At 40.7% G+C, this 14,965-nt stretch overlaps 1 protein-coding gene across 4 annotated transcripts in view; it reads right to left on the reverse strand.

Moving 5' to 3' along the window:
* The window catches only part of CLTC (clathrin heavy chain), a 68,762-nt gene extending 54,119 nt beyond the window's left edge, over positions 1-14,643 (reverse strand). For 2 of the 4 annotated variants that reach the window (XM_059669814.1, XM_059669812.1), the window contains exon 1: positions 14,187-14,642. In XM_059669814.1, the coding sequence (XP_059525797.1) occupies positions 14,187-14,228 (42 nt within the window). In that variant the 5' untranslated portion in view covers positions 14,229-14,642. Of the gene's footprint in view, positions 1-14,186 lie in introns of all 4 variants that reach the window. The other 2 variants (XR_009449215.1, XM_059669813.1) reach the window with 2 other exon arrangements.
* Positions 14,644-14,965: the final 322 nt, after the last annotated feature.

Genomic DNA, 14,965 nt, shown 5'->3' on the forward strand with positions numbered 1-14,965 from the left:
TCTATCTCTCTATTCCTCTCCCTTCCTCTCTGAAATCAATAAAAGTGTATTTTTTAAAAATGTAACCATCAAAAGCATGAAAACCTCTTCCATCTATGCTATTTAATATGCCTAACTCAGATCATTGAGGTCAGAATCTTCTTACACACAAGAACAACATTTCCAGCCCTGGCCAGATAGCTCAGATACACCAAGATTGGGGGCTCTATCCCCAGTCAGGGCACATACAAGAATCAACTAATGAATGTATAAATAAGTGGAAAACAAATCAATGTTTCTCTCTCTCTCTCTCAAAGAGAGAGAATATTATCAGAACAAATGATGAAATATGAATTAAGCCTGAGAATAGATAACAGTATTCTGTCAAAGTCAATTGCCTCTGTTTGATCATCTTAGTGTCTCTATATGACCATTTTGTTATTCTTACTAAATATACAATAGAGTATGTAATGGTAAAGAGGTATCACATCTATAAAGTACTTTCAAGCAATTTAGTTAAATAGTTTTTATGTATAGAGATAAAAGAGGATAAATCACATGTAGTTAAAAAAAATGTTAAGAACTAAAGAATCTGGGTAAAGGATGTATATGGGAATTCTTTATACCATTCTAACTTTTCTGTAAATCTGAAACTCTGTAAAAAATGCTTTTTAAAAGAATCTTAAGAGACACAATTGTAAGCAACATGCAGCTTTTGCTTGGATCCTGATTTAGACATACCAGTAACATTTGAAGACAATCAGACAAATCTGAATTTGGACTGATTTTTACATATTGAGGAATTATTATATAAGGAGGCTTTAATGATAACATGATTAGGAAAAGATTTCCTTATTTTCTAATGATGCATGGTGGAGTATTTAGAGGTGAAATGTCACCATGGCCTGAATTTCTTTAAAAGTCTAGATAATTTGGTATATGATATATGACTGTCCTCAGTTTCATGAAAATTTGCAAATTTATCTTTTTAAATGTTTTTTGTAAAAAAAAGAGTAATCTTTGTTCTGCTACAGGTTGCAGAACTTGAGATTAAATTGTAAGGATGACTTTTATTAGGCAATTTACCTGTAGGGCAGGAAGGAAGACTACAACTTCAAAAGGTAAACATGAAAATTAGTCAAAGCATGAAATAACTCAAGCTCTGTAAGGGGGCTGTATACTGGGAGGTTTGCTGCTGTGTCCAATATGGCAGCCAGTGGTTACATGCAGGTATTTAATTTTGTTAATAAATTTAAATTTAGTCCCTCAGTCACATTGGTCACATTACAAGTACTCAACAGCCACATGAGACTACTGTACTGGATGGCTCAGAATACAGAACATTTCCATCACTGTACAGTTCTATTAGAGAGCACTGTTTTCAGAAGCTTTTCTTGGGAGTCCAACAAGAAGAAAAGAAAAACTTTAACATTAAACTCTGGCAAAATATGAAGAACAATTGGTATACAGACACACTCATGTTATACATGATTTCAGACAAGACAGGAAGAAACAAAAAAATATTAAACTTCCAGGTTTCAGAGTCCAGTTATTTGCAGAAGACTGTGGGGTGAATGGGGGTGGGGGGGAACGGGACATTAATCTGCAAAGTTCAATGCTAGCAAAAGTGCCCAGGGAAAAACTCAGTATGGGTGTCTCTTTCCTCTCAAGAAATCACTAAATAGTCAAATATCAGAAGTCCAGGGACTGAGCCAGACTGAGAATGTGCAGATGTTGTAAAATGCAATTTCTTCAAAGAACATGAGAAAAAGAGAGGCTTGACTGTGCTTGGTGGACTACAACTGCCTCAATTTTTTCTAAAATGTTCATCAATATCATAAAGTTTTTGGGAAAAGAGTATACAACTGTAAGATGAATCCCCTATTTCAAAAAATGGTTAGTATGAAAGACTATATTAAGACCAAAAATATATGGTAAAAATTGTTACCTTAAGCCCGTGGTTGGCAACCCGCGGCTCACGAGCCACATGCGGCTCTTTGGTCCCTTGAGTGTAGCTCTTCCACAAAATACCACGTGCAGGCGCACACGTACAGTGCGATTGAAACTTTGTGGCCCATGCGCAGAAGTCGGTATTTTGTGGAAGAACCGGTATTTTGTGGAAGAGCCACACTCAAGGGACCAAAGAGCCGCATGTGGCTCGCAAGCCGCGGTTTGCCGAGCCACAGTTTGCCGACCACTGCCTTAAGCAATATTAGATTCAGAAATCTATGTTAAATGCTCATCAGTTTTTAATGGTTTAAGCTTTGTCTTTCCTGTCTTGGTTTTGAAACTATACTTGATTTGATTGTCAAAATGGCAAACACAAAAGAGAAAGCATCCATCCATGCTTGAGGAGCAAGGAATGCCTAGGACAGGTGCTGCATGAAAGTGATTCAACACACAGCAAGCACTTAGAACAGTGTGGGTCCTTTTATAGTTATCTAGCTCTGAGACTATGGTATCTTGACATGTCCTATTCTAAAACAGACTAGAGGTCCAGTGCATGACATTCATGCACTGAGGGGTGAAGGGTGGGGGAGGTCCCGGCCTAGGCCCTCGCACAGTCTGGGACCCCTCGGGGGATGTCCGACTGTTGGCTTAGGTATTTCAGATGAAACTATTCTGTAAGTGCTCTACATATAGTCCTATTTCAGTTCTTATATAATGAATCTTGTATCTTGGTAAAGACTTGATAGGTGCTATCACTACAGAGTTAAGAAGTTGGACATCCTGAGGGGTCCTTAGCACTGCTGCTGCTGCTGAGCCTGGCTTCTGGCTGAGCAGAGCTGCTCCTGTGGGAGGGCACTGACCACCAGGGCAGCTCCTGCGTTGAGCGTCTGCCCCCTGGTGGTCAGTGTGTGTCACAGCAAACGGTCGTTCCACTGTTAGGTTGATTTGCATATTAGTCTTTTATTATATAGGATACGGTTGGCTCTGATTTTATGCTTCTGACAATATACAGTCAAACATAGGGCAGGCCGATATGCTTTGTTCAAAACCTATATTATAAAGACAACTAGAGAAACTTTCATACATCAAGGATCAGGAAACCTAGTGATGGTGAGTCAGAACATTAGTGATCAAACTATGAAAATATTGTTAAAGGGACAGAATGAGCTATGTATGTATGTGTGTATTTTTAAAATATAACTTTTTTTAAAAATATATTTTATTGATTTTTTACAGAGAGGAAGGGAGAGAGATGGAGAGTTAGAAACATCGATGGGAGAGAAACATCGATCAGCCGCCTCCTGCACATCTCCTACTGGGGATGTGCCCGCAACCCAGGTACATGCCCTTGACCGGAATCGAACCTGGGACCTTTCATTCCGCAGGCCGACGCTCTATCCACTGAGCCAAACCGGTTTCGGCAAATATAACTTTTTTAAGTTTTTATTTTTTATTGATTTCAGAGAGGAAAGGAGAGGGAGAGAGAGAAACATCAATGATGAGCGAGAATCACTGATCAGCTACCTCCTGCACACCCCCATACTGGGGACTGAGCCCACAACCCGGGCATATGCCCTGACTAGGAATTGAACTGTGCCTCCTGGTTCATAAGTTTACACTCAACAACCGAGTCACACTGGCCAGGCTGAACTATGAGTATATTTAACCCAAATAGTAATACATTTTGACTAAAGACTCTCTGTTAACACAGTCTCTATCTCAGCAATCAATCACAATTGTGTTTATGCCTACAAACATCACATAATTAAAGGAGTAATAGGTTTGCTTTGAGCCTACTAATTTCATCCAGCAGTTCTTACATTTGATCAGATAGGAATACTCATTGGAAACAGGCTTTTTTATAAGCATATCTGGGCAGTTTGCCTCCTAATGAATGACTAGTAAATGCAGCACAGAACTCATTTACCAGCTGTATCAGCTGAAAATCAAAATACATTAAAACTTGTGTTTATGCCAGCATTACTAAGAACTTATGTTTCACAATTAGTGCTTGGCTTTACACTTTACAGATCCTTCCTCCTTATTTCATCTGAATAGTTAGGATGAAAAGGAAGTATGTATGACCTACTGTATTTCAGATGAAGCTATTCTGTAAGTGCTCTACATACAGTCCTATTTCAGTTACTTATATAAATGAATCTTGTATCTTAATAAATATTTTATAGGTGTTATCACTACAGAGTTAAGAAGTCAACAATTTTAGAGACTTGCTGATACCTGGATGTAACTCAATACAGGTATTTTTAACTTAAGCGCTTAAAGATTTGATTAACTTCCTATTCCAAGTATTTCACTCAGCATAATTTCCTTTAAAAGTTCCAAACACCCTCCACCTTCACTTGTATCCACCACAGTGAAAAAATATGCTGACAGAAGCTATTTCAGTAAGCCCTTCCAGGAAGCTAGCAGAATGTCCCATAAAAATTGCAATTGCTGTCTTCTACAGGAAATGAAGAAAAATGCTGAAAATGCAGCATTCCTTTAGTTCTTCTATCAACAGGATACCAGCCATTGTTTTCTGTGTGCTCCACATTTTAAGCAACAAATAAAAATGCCTTTAATTCTATAGATTTGTTTATACTCCCTAAAAACCTCTGAGACAATTACTGTCTCTTAGGAGAAATCTTAACGTTGGTCACTCACTCCAAATTGTTTTATTCTTTTTATTATTACTATTATTATTATTGATTTGAGAGAGAGAGAGGGTGAATGGAAGAAAAAGAGAGGGAAAAAGAAACACCGAGTATTGTCCCACTTATTTATGCATTCATTGGTTGATTCTTGTATGTGTCCTGACTGGGGATTGAACCTGCAATCTTGGCATATGGGGCAACCCTCTAACCAACTGAGCTACCAGGCCAGGGACAAATTGTCACAGTGGAGACAGGAACTGAAGACTATTAGCTTTGATAAACTATTAGGAGAATCAAAGAGAATTTTTCCTACTTGTAGCCAACTACTTACTAGAAAATTTAAAAATGTTAAGACTGGCTCTGGCTGGGTAGCTCAGTTGTTTAGAGCATCGGCCTGATATACCCAAGTTGCAGGATTGATTCCCCATCAGGGCACATACAAGAATCAACCAATGAATGCATAAATAAGCGGGACAAAAAATAATGTCTGTCTGTCTCTCCCTTCCTCTCTCTCTCTAAAATCCATAAATAAATAAAAAATTTTTAAAGAAAACTAAGACTGGTATGACTTTTTATCAGGAAAAGGGTGTGCCCTGGATTCTTGCAGATTCACCCCCCACCTTTTTTTATTTTTATTTCAGAGAGGAAGAGAAAGACAGAAACATCAGCCCTAGCTGGTTTGGCTCAGCGGGTAGAGTGTTGGCCTGTGGACTGAAGGGTCCCAGTTGGATTCTGGTCAAGGGTGCATGCCTGGGTTGCGGGCTCAATCCCCAGTACGGAGCATACAGGAGGCCGTTGATCAATGATTCTCTCATCATTGATGTTTCTATCTCTCTCTCTCCTTCCTTTTCTGAAATCAATAAAAAAATATATATATTTTTTAAATTATAAAATAATGAACTTGGAAATGGTTTTCTACTCTTCACATTTCAGAAGCCATTTTTTAAAAATATTTTTTTTATTGATTTTAGAGAAGAAGGGAGAGGGATAGAGATAGAAACATCAATGATGAGAGAGAATCATTGATCGACTGCCTCTTGCGCACCCCCTACTGGGGATCGAGTCCACAACCCAGGCATGTGCCCCTGGCTGGAATCGAACCTAGGACCCTTCAGTCCGCAGGCCGATGCTCTATCATAGTGGTTCTCAACCTTCCTAATGCCACGACCCTTTAATACATTTCCTCATGTTGTGGTGACCCCCAATTTCATTGTTATAAATTGAACATAAAGCACAGTGACTAATCACAAAAACAATATGTAATTATATATGTTTTCCGATGGTCTTAGGCGACCCCTGTGAAAGGGTCGTTTGACCCCCAAAGGGGTCGCGACCCACAGGTTGAGAACCTCTGCTCTATCCACTGAGCAAACCGGCTAGGGCTCAGAAACCATTTCATTTAAACTCTCCATAGGCATTTTTTACATCAGTGTCTTCATTAGCACTGGAAAGTCATCTCCATTCCATCAGCTTTTTTTTTTTTTTTTTAAGAGGAAGGAAGAGGGAGAGTTAGAAACATTGATGAGAGAGAAACATCAATCAGCCACCTCCTGCACCCCCCCCCCCACTGGGGATGTGCCCACAAACCAAGGTACATGCCCTTGACCGGAATCGAACCCGGGACCCTTCAGTCCGCAGGGCGACACTCTATCCACTGAGCCAAACCAGCTACGGCCAAAGCTTTTTTTAAAATCCATTATGGTGCAATCACTGAATTTTATAACATGCCTTGAATTTCTATTTGCATATTATGAGAGTCATTTTCACTTGCTTGGATTATGATCTCCAGGAATATACCCCTAAGGGATTGCTTTTTGAAGAATGTTCAAAGCCAGCTCTTTGCCAAGATGAGTGTATATGAACAGTCTCTGGCTTTACTCTGCCCACTTTGGTGGTTGTTTTTTAATTGATTTTGAGAGAGAGGGAGAGAGAGAGAGAAACACTGATTTTCTGTTCCAGTCACTTATACATTCATTGGTTGATTCTCTTTTCTTTTTAATTAAAAATTTTTATTGATTTTAGAGAGAGAGGAAGGGGGAGAGAAACACTGATTTCTTGCTCCACTTGTTTATGCATTCACTGGTTGATTGTGTCCTGACCAGGGACCAAACCTTGGCATATGGGGATGATACACTAACCAAGTGAGCTCCCCAGCCAGGGCCACTTTGGTGGTTTTAAAGCCCTCTTTCTTAGATGAGCAGCTGGTCAGAAACAGATGAAAGCAAGTCCCCTTTTTCATCTACTAAGATTCCCACAGATTCAATTGATGGGGTCATAAAAAACCGCAAAGCCCGGGACCCCCTGTGTGCATCACTATGAGTTCTTCCCTACCCTACTCCAGAAATGGACTAAATACAGAAAATAATAAGCAGGAAAAAGTCTGGTATAACTTCAAGATCTTGACTTCTGTAACTAGGTAGATGTGGTTTTTTCCTTTAGCAGGGCACATATGTTCACCTCAAATGGACAAAGGGAGACTCCCCTCCAGCACAGAAAGTATTGTTTTAATTTAATAAATGAGGTAGTTAAGAAAAGCTAAAAAGACAAAGCTTGGGTTAAATATCTTGAGATATTTTCCACAATTGGACACTGCAGAATTTTAATTTTTTAATGTGATGAAATGGTTTTAATGGTCTCATTTTCTATTCATTCAGAATAAGCTTTAAAATCTGCTCTACTTACTTAAAATTTAAAGAAATGTCTTTATTTACCCAATCATTCAGAACAGGAAGTACTAATATTACTTGGAAGTTCTGCTTCCCAAGCACAATCCTAACAGTTTGTAATCACTTTCCCCTCTATGGTTATACTAGTCAAACTGAGCAAGCATGTTGTACTCCTACTTTGCTCCTCCCCAAGCATAATCATCTTCCTACAGTTCTATTCAACTTTTACGTTAGTCTAAGTACAAAAAATGCATAATATAGTAAGACAGAAAGCAGAAGCTTCCTGCTTTCAGACTGGGACACATTTATCCTCTTGTCATCAAGGAAATGTCTCTAGAAAAGTTTAAGAAGTTCAGGCTTATGAGACGGATTTGATAATCGTGGTTAGAAGTCAATCTGATCCCCAATCATTCTGCACAATTTTCTAGTGGAAACTTGGATAAAGCCCTTTAAAAACATCTGTTTAAGGCATAAAAAATTCAAATGTTGGTTCACTGGCCTCTACTTTCAAATATAAAACTAGGAGGATGTGTATGTACATCGAAGAACACCACAGCATACATACAAACTGGTATATTTTGCAGTTCAAATTTTACAGATGAGGCAATGTATCACAAAAGAAGAGCAAGTATTGGTCTGACCACCCATCATTAGCTGTGTGACTCTACAAGTTAACAGCTATGAACTTGTTTCTCCATCTACAAAATAAGTCTAACCCTATCTATCTGAAGGGACTGTCTTGCTAATAAAATGAGATCATGAACATAAACTATTTAATAGAGTTCTTAGCACACAGTAGGTACTCAAACAGCTATTTATTTTGATCTTGTAGATTTCGGAGCAATTAAGATTTAATGGATAGTTATGTCCTCTAAACTAGGACAAAATTTCTTAAATTATGTCTTTCATAATACAAAAGAGACACAAAATCCAAGTCTGACAGATGGGTTTTGCATAATACATCCAGATTCAAACCTTCTGCCATCCCATTGAGAGTTAAGAGCACTAGCCACAGGCACTTGGCAGGAAGGGGGGGGGGGGCAATACATAAAGCTGTAAACTTTGTTATGATTTACAAATTGATATTATGAAGTAGCTATAGTGTGTTGTGTATGTAAATCAATTAGAGAAGTAGTCTCATTCTATTAATATAGGACTAAAATATCAGCAATGAACTTACTTCCCATCTAAATGAGAACATTTACTTCAATTCTTCCATCTTACAGGACATATAAAACAACATATTCAAAGGTGGATATTTTCTCAGACATAATTTAGGTCTCTCAAATATTTCTGACCAAGGAACAGTAATTAAAAGTGTACCAATGGTACACAATGAGTGCTCATAGTATATAATAAAATATTTTAAAAATTCCTCTTTTGGGCACAGTTTTAGAGCAGTATTAGTGATCAATTTTGTATCATTAATATTTGTATTAAATTCTGCACAATATCAAACATTAGATAACATCCATGGTTGCAATTATGTGTGGACTGTCTTTATAAACTAATCAATGCAAGCATGAATGCAAGCTGCAGTCAGTCTTGTTCACCATTTTGTCCTTAGGCTAACATAGTTGCTGATATGTGATAAATGCTCAAATCTTAGGTAGATATCAAATATTTACAAACCATAAAAATCTAGGTATGCAAATTAAACGTTCAAAGATACCTGAAAAAAAAGTACTGGACACGAATTATATATCTACCAATTAATGCTCAAAGTGATACACCAAGTACTTTTCACACCATGATCTCAGACCTTCACAGTAACTTTTAAGGCAGTTATGCTTATTTTACAAAGATGAAGCAAGAACCTGTGTTCTCCAATACTGTAACCACATTTCACAAGCCATAAGTGGTACTGACCACTTGAAATGTGGGTACTGTGACTGAATTTATTTTAAAATTAAAATTAAATAGTTACTAATGATCGGTTATTTATGGAAAACTTAAGTGTGCTTGTAATAATCTAGGTACGCAAATCTGCTTTTCCAACTGCAAATTTTATAAAAGCTAAATAAGATCAAACATTCCCCATGAAAATAGGGTATGACTGAGATTTGCTCTAAGTGTCATATACACATCAGATTTTGAAAATTCAGTACCCCCTAAAATATCTCATTTGAAAATTTTATACTGATTACAGGTTGAAATTGTAACATTTGGGATATACTGAGTTACATAAACATACTAAAATTAAGTTCACCTGTTTTTTAATATAGTCACTGGAAAATATAAAATTATATATATTGCTCTTACTATTTTTCTATTGGACAGCAGTGGTCTTGACAACCCCCAAACCCCTAATCTGTCTACTATACCACATCATTAAACACATTTTAAACCAGTAGAGAAATCATTTTTGGGCAAAGTCCAACAACAAAAAAAAGCATACCAGGATACTGCATAACTTCTCTTTAAAAACAAACAAAAAACTGATTTTTAGAGAGGAAGGGAGAGAAACACTGATTTGTTGTTCCACTTAGTTATGCATTCATTGATTCTTGTATATGCCTTGACCGAGAATCATACCCAAAACCTTGGCATATCAGAACAACAGTCTAATCACCTCTAATTACAGCCAGGGATATATATAACTTCTCTAAGGCCAACCATCCTACTTCTTTGGAATAGTTTGTGAGAAGACCTAGGTTGACATTGTGTTTGAGTCTCACTTTCTTCAACTGTTTAAGGAGGATGTGGGGGATTAAGTGAAGACCTGAAAGCACCCAGCCACATTCATAGGATACAAGAGGCTCTCACAAGTCTGCTTCTCCCTCCATTCCAGGGGTCCTCAAACTACAGCCCGCGGGCCACATGTGGCCCACCGGAAACATTTATCCGCCCGCCGGGTGTTTTTGCCGCTGCTGCCTGTTGCTTAGCAGCCGACTAGTTTTTTTTAAACTATAGTCCGGCCCTCCAACGGTCTGAGGGACAGTGAACTGGCCCCCAGTTTAAAAAGTTTGAGGAGCCCTGCTCCATTCATTAGTCATTGTTCATCAACACCACTTCCCCAAGAGACAGTATTCAACTAACACTTTCAAATAATGTTTTATTTTAGTTAACAGAATGTTCTACAAATAAATATGGGTGGTCAGATAAATCTTCACTCTCACAAAGCACATCAGTATGGCCTATAATTGTGCATCCAACGTCATAGTCAATAGCCTCATGTGGCTATTTACATTTAAATTAATTTAAAGAAATAAAACTTAATTCAAGTGCTCAATATCCTTATGTAGATAGTACACATTTTTCATTATGGAAGAAAGTCCTATTGGACAGTAACTCTCAAAAAGCAAAAACTGTATCAGTAACAGTGACAGGAAAAAAAAATCTTGTGAAATGTAATTCAGGTAACATAGATTGAGGTTTCTGAAATCATGTATTTTACTGCACACTAAAATAAAAATGATTGAGGTTCTACACACACACACACATACACACACACACACAGTTCTATGTCTTAAATTATTTCCTAGAGAGTGAAAGCACAGTCACTAGAATTAGCCGCCCGCCTTTAAGCTGAGTAAACTGACCATTAGGAAAATTCTGAAAAACATGATACATCTTAAACCTGGAAGCTATTCCCAGGATGGACTGCAGCATAATTCCAAGGCAGTTGCCTCTTTCAGGCAGTACAGTTAAGCATACAGCACATCCCAGCAATACCTAGCATTGTTTGCTCTTTGCAAACCACAATAACCACAGCAAGAACTTCTATCATTCAACTCACACCACCTTCCAGTTCTGCATGTACGGATTAAAGGGAAAAGAACAGGGTTGGGAGATTTTTTAATTGCAGACTCAAGGAACCTGGGACATAGTGCAATGTGTCAGTTGGCATAAACATACTTAATGTGCCAAGAATTGAGAACTGCAAGCACCATTTTATATGTATAGCCTAGGATTTTTCCCCCCCAGAATCTGCAACTCTTAATGTCTTGCTCAATTTGGCAATCATCTATTGACTGCTATCAGCCTAAATATCCTAAAAAAGAAGAAAAAAAAACACACTTCGTAACTTATAATATTAATATTTATTTGCTGTATAGCTCCAAGCCCTAATGACAGATCCTTCAGCTGGCCAAAGTATTTACATGTTACAAAAATAAATTCATTTACAGTTCACATTTTAAAGCTTTCACAAGCTAACTCTACATTCAAGTTCCTCAATTCTTGTTCCTAATTTTTATCCTAAGTATTTCAAAGTGTTTTCTGCTACTTAGCAAACGGGCAGGGACTCAGATGTCAGATCTAAAACGCCAATTAAAATAATCCTTATTAATTTTTTAAAAGGGAAGAGATAAAAATAAGAATTCAGGAGATAAATATCCTGGAAGAGGTTGGCTAGTGACTGGGGGCTCTGCGCAATTAATCATTATCAGCTGAAGAATACAGTCACAATAGCAAGCTTAAGTTTAGACATGGCATATTACTCCAAAATAAATGAATGAGTGAAATCTTCAAGTGTAACTGAAAAGCTGCTTTACATTCAAAACTTCAAGTCTTTGAAAAGGAAATGGCTTCACTCTAGTATTTGCAGAAATTCTGACTCCCTTAGAAATCAAACCCATATTAAATCTGTTTTCAATTAGTGACAAGGTTGGATTCCAATCTTTGGGTTTATTTAACAATTTTTATTTCCTCATTAATAGAAATGAAAAACTATTGCCCAAACCACCATTAGTCAAGAAATGAGATTTGTTTTGGCTCAGTTGGTTGGGCATAGTCCTGCATAAAGAAGGGTTGCTGGTTCAATTCCTGGTCAGGGAGTATGCTCAATTCCCCTGTGTGTGTGTGTGTGTGTGGGGGGGGGGCGTGGCAGTGGAAGTAGGGGAGGCGTGCTGGGGGGACCAATCAATGTTGCATTCTCACATCGATGTTTCTCTCCCCCACTTCTATAAATCAGTAAAACTATGTTTTTAAAGAAATGAGATTTAATAGTGGGCTATACCTCTACCTTATAAACAGCAATTGTATCTGATTCTCCATGTATGATTTTACAAACATTTGTCTGCAAAATGATTATGTATGCATCAGATGCACTGTAGTGTAAGTAAGGAGCCTGGTTTCCTTCACACCCAAGAACATTGTTTTCCTAACCCTTCACATTCACTTATACTTCACTGTAACAGAAATAACCATAGTAATTAAAACTTAGATTGAGCATAATTTCTGTGTCCATTCTGTCACTTAACATTTTTAACCTATTATAAAATAATGTTCCATTACTTCAAATGAATGATCTGAAAACCACAGATGTCTGCAGAAAGTGCATTACTTAACTCATCTTTTGAGTAAAGATTATTGCCCTGGCAGGGCTGCTCAGTTGGTTAGCGCAGTGTCTGGATATGCCAAGGTTGCAGGTTCGATCCCCAGTCAGGGTACACACAAAAATCAACCAATCAATGAATAAACAAGTGAAACAATCGATGTTTCTCTCTCTCTCTCTCTCTCTCTCGTCAATTAATAAATTTTTAAAAAGACTATTCATTACATTTGAGGACTTAAACGAAAATAATTTATTGCTGATGTAAGCAAAGGTGATAAACCTGTAAAGAAGTATAAAATTATGTTACTGATAGCCTGGATATTAAGCCTTTTTATTAACAATAATCCTTTATGTACGTAATAACAATGGGAGAAAGTAAATGAAATTAGCCTTCAATGGCCAAAGTGTCCAAAAGGTCACTAATATTAGTGTTATGTCAAACCATGGTATCTTTCATCATGAAATTAGCCCTTCAGAAGGTTGAGCTGAGGCAGGCCTTTTTAAGGGATATTTGGGATGAATGTATTATTTCAGCCAAAGTGCAACCAGGATTGGTGAACCAGGAAGAAGCTCAGAAAAGGCTTAATTCAGTCAAGCCCTCCCATGATCACCTGCCTGGGCCCTCCATGGGCATGCTGCCAGATAAGACAGCATGCTGCCGACAGGATAATGCACCAGGGGGAAGAATTCTAGAACCTACTAAAGGGAAACCAATTACAGACCAAATAACTGTGCATATCTCCAGAGGAGGTGAGCTCTATCCCCCCAGGGCTGTGTTCAATTCCACGCAATCCTGAGGGAGGGACTCACGCCCACAAGCACCTGCTAAACTCCAGCAGACTCCGAGATAACCTGGGAATAACTCTCCCGTACCCTCTAGACTAGAACCAAAGGGGATCAGAGCCACGCCACCCCAGAGACATGAAGAAAGGGGGGGGGGGGGACGCGAGTTCCCCTAGGGACCTTGACCCCACGCACGCTGAGATCGACACCGCCCTAAGAACCACGTTCCCCCATCCTACCCTCCTGCAGTTCCCTCCCGAGTGACCTTCTTCCTCCTGCCTCCGGGAAAGTGAGAGGCCAGCCACCGCCATTCCTCCCCACCCCCCGGGGAGAAGGTGTCTTTCTCAGCCGAGAGCCGCCAAGGGAGGAAGAAAAAAGGCTGCTCCTCCCCAACCCACCCGCCCCGCAACGCCTGGGTGCAGACACGATGGGGGAAAGGGAAGAGGAAAGCCATGGGAGGTGACAGCCCGACACGGGCCGAGGCGAGGTGGTCTCAGCTGCGGAAGAAACGCGGGAGAATTCTTCCACCCCCACCCTCCCCAAATGAATGAACTGGGTAAAACGGGGAAGGGGGTGCAGCTAGTATGCGCAGTTCTTGCCCCCCAGGAAGAGAAGACAGAAAGGCCCTCGAACCCGGGACTGGCTTCGCTGCCCTGCGCACCCCGACTCTCGCCATTCCCATCCACACCTCTCACCATGTAACCCTTTCTTCCCAAGATAGCGCCCCCTCCTCCATCTACCTCAGGCACCAATACCCCCCCCCCCGCCCCCACCGCCACCACACCTCCGATAGTGCCTTCTGCTTGGGCCCAGAATCCGGCTTTTTCCTTCCGACCACCCTCCCCACAGCCCTCACCAGCCCCGGCCGAGCCGCACCTGGAGATGCTCCTGAAAACGAATTGGCAGAATCTGGGCCATGGCGCTGTCGGGGGTATGGGCTCCTCCTGTCACTGGGGCTGCGGGGCAGCGGCTGCCCGGACTCTCCAAGGGAGAGGAGGAGAAAGGGGAGGGGGTAGGCTGGGCTCAGCAAGATACTCTCCGGGGACGCAGGAAACTGGCAGACAGACGAGAGCTCGGGTCGGGGGCGGAGGCTCCAGGGTCCGGGACAGCCGCAATGGCGGAACCGGGCGCAGCGCAGACTCCGGAAACGGCTGAGCCCTGCGGAGGGATCCCGACGACAGAACTCCGCCCCAGTCACCTCACCCCCTCCGTCCGATGTACCCCTCCACGGAGCGCCGCGGCGCAACGGGCGCAGGAATGCGGGACGCAGCGCGTTCCGGCCTCGCTGACCGCTGCGGCAGGAGGGGAACTAGGGGAAGCGAGGGACTACTTTTTTGGACTCATCACTTTCCCAATCTCCTGCTGCTTTTCCCTCCCTCCTCTCCCCCCCATTTTTTTTTTGCATTTTGCCACATCATGCGACTAGAGGCGGACGACGTCACGTCCGTTGGCACTGTGGGCCCCACCCACGTACTTCCGGGTGCACGTGATGCTGGCTGGGAAGGTCGGCTGATGGCTCTCAGCAGACGGGACGTCCCGGGTTCTAGGGAAATGTGGCGCCTCCCGGGAATGCGGTGTCTGCCGGGCCGCCTGGAGGGTTGGGGGTGCCGCTCCCTTCCCCTGTGGGCCCTGCTTATTTAAACCGACTCCCTCAG

This window comes from Myotis daubentonii, chromosome 16, assembly GCF_963259705.1.
Source record: "Myotis daubentonii chromosome 16, mMyoDau2.1, whole genome shotgun sequence".
Taxonomy (NCBI): domain Eukaryota; kingdom Metazoa; phylum Chordata; class Mammalia; order Chiroptera; family Vespertilionidae; genus Myotis; species Myotis daubentonii.